Below are 1,210 nucleotides of genomic sequence, written 5' to 3' on the forward strand. Positions count from 1 at the left end.
AATTGTCACAGGGCAGGCGAGTGTATTTCAACTGGATCAGATCACTGTATGCTAATTGGACCATCATTTTTCTCATGCTATGCACAAACGTATGAAAAGTAAGTAGACAATTTGATTAATCGAGAAAATTAATGAATATTGGGAAGAAAAAGAATACTTTTCAGTTTCATGAACAGCGTTGTGACAAAGCACGAAGAGGGAACCAACAGAAGATATATCGAATTGAATGATTGCCGTCGTTTTGCTAAAATTGCCGATAGAACACATGCCGATTCATCCCATTCCGTTCAGCAATCATTAAATTGGCTTAACGTGATCATAGCGAGGTTTTTATTTTGTGTTTTTATTTATTTGTTTATTTTTTTAATCATTTCATGGTTGTAGAATATTTTTCTCTTTGTCCACAGAACAAACTATCGTAGAAGCTATTATGGGAGAAATCCAAAAAAAGCTTCTGGTGATGTCAGTAAGTGGAAAGCGTATTTCTGATTAATTATTTGCTGTAATTTTTATGAATTTTTTTTGTTGGTTTTAAGATTTCACCGATATTTGACACTATCAAATTGATCTCTTTTAATTTGGGAAAAACCTCGCCGGTCATTCATTCAGTCGATGATCCACCGATCAGAGATTTCTGGGGTTTGTGGTTTGATTTCGAAGTAAACAACATTGGCTAATTTTTGTCCAGCTTTTCTTATTAATCAAAAAGCTTACAGTGGTGATATTTAGATTGAATATTCGGGTCAGATTTCTATAGTAATAGAGACGAAATTAAATGTCTCCAAAAATTACAGCAGCAGTGGTGAACAAGTTCAAAAGTCCGCCAAGAAGAATTATTGCGATGAAAACATTCCCGAATCCGGGGATTCGTCAAGCGAAGAGGAATATTCTCGAATTATCAGTTCCGGACAGTATGTTTAAAATGATTGAATTTTATGAAAGTTGATATTTTATTTGGTTTTCAAGCAGAGAAAGAATCAAAAAATTTTTTTTGTATTACGTCGCACCAGCAGGAAATTATCAGCATACGAAGTACAATAAAATTTTCGACAAATTAGCCAGTCAGTTTTAGTTTATTTAATAAACAAGCAAATTTTACTGTTGGTGTAAATTTCTTCAATTAATTTCAAGAGATCGCTGGTCAACCGATCACATTGGCTATTGAAGTGACACAACATGAAAAGGACGTCTGGTGGGTCAACTTGCCGTC

The 1,210-nt window shown here is 34.2% G+C and overlaps 1 protein-coding gene across 1 annotated transcript; it reads left to right on the forward strand.

Moving 5' to 3' along the window:
- Nucleotides 1–48: 48 nt before the first annotated feature.
- Tsp_14667 (conserved hypothetical protein) lies at nucleotides 49–1,192 on the forward strand (the record flags this gene model as incomplete). The annotated part of the gene is made up of 6 exons (XM_003370301.1): nucleotides 49–98; nucleotides 165–326; nucleotides 385–466; nucleotides 537–639; nucleotides 795–911; nucleotides 1,132–1,192. Coding segments are annotated over exons 1-6 (575 nt in total), but the record flags the coding sequence as incomplete, so codon positions are not given.
- Between the last annotated feature and the right edge of the window lie 18 nt (nucleotides 1,193–1,210).

Source organism: Trichinella spiralis, assembly GCF_000181795.1.
Source record: "Trichinella spiralis strain ISS 195 chromosome Unknown Scfld979, whole genome shotgun sequence".
NCBI classification, from domain to species: Eukaryota; Metazoa; Nematoda; class Enoplea; order Trichinellida; family Trichinellidae; genus Trichinella; species Trichinella spiralis.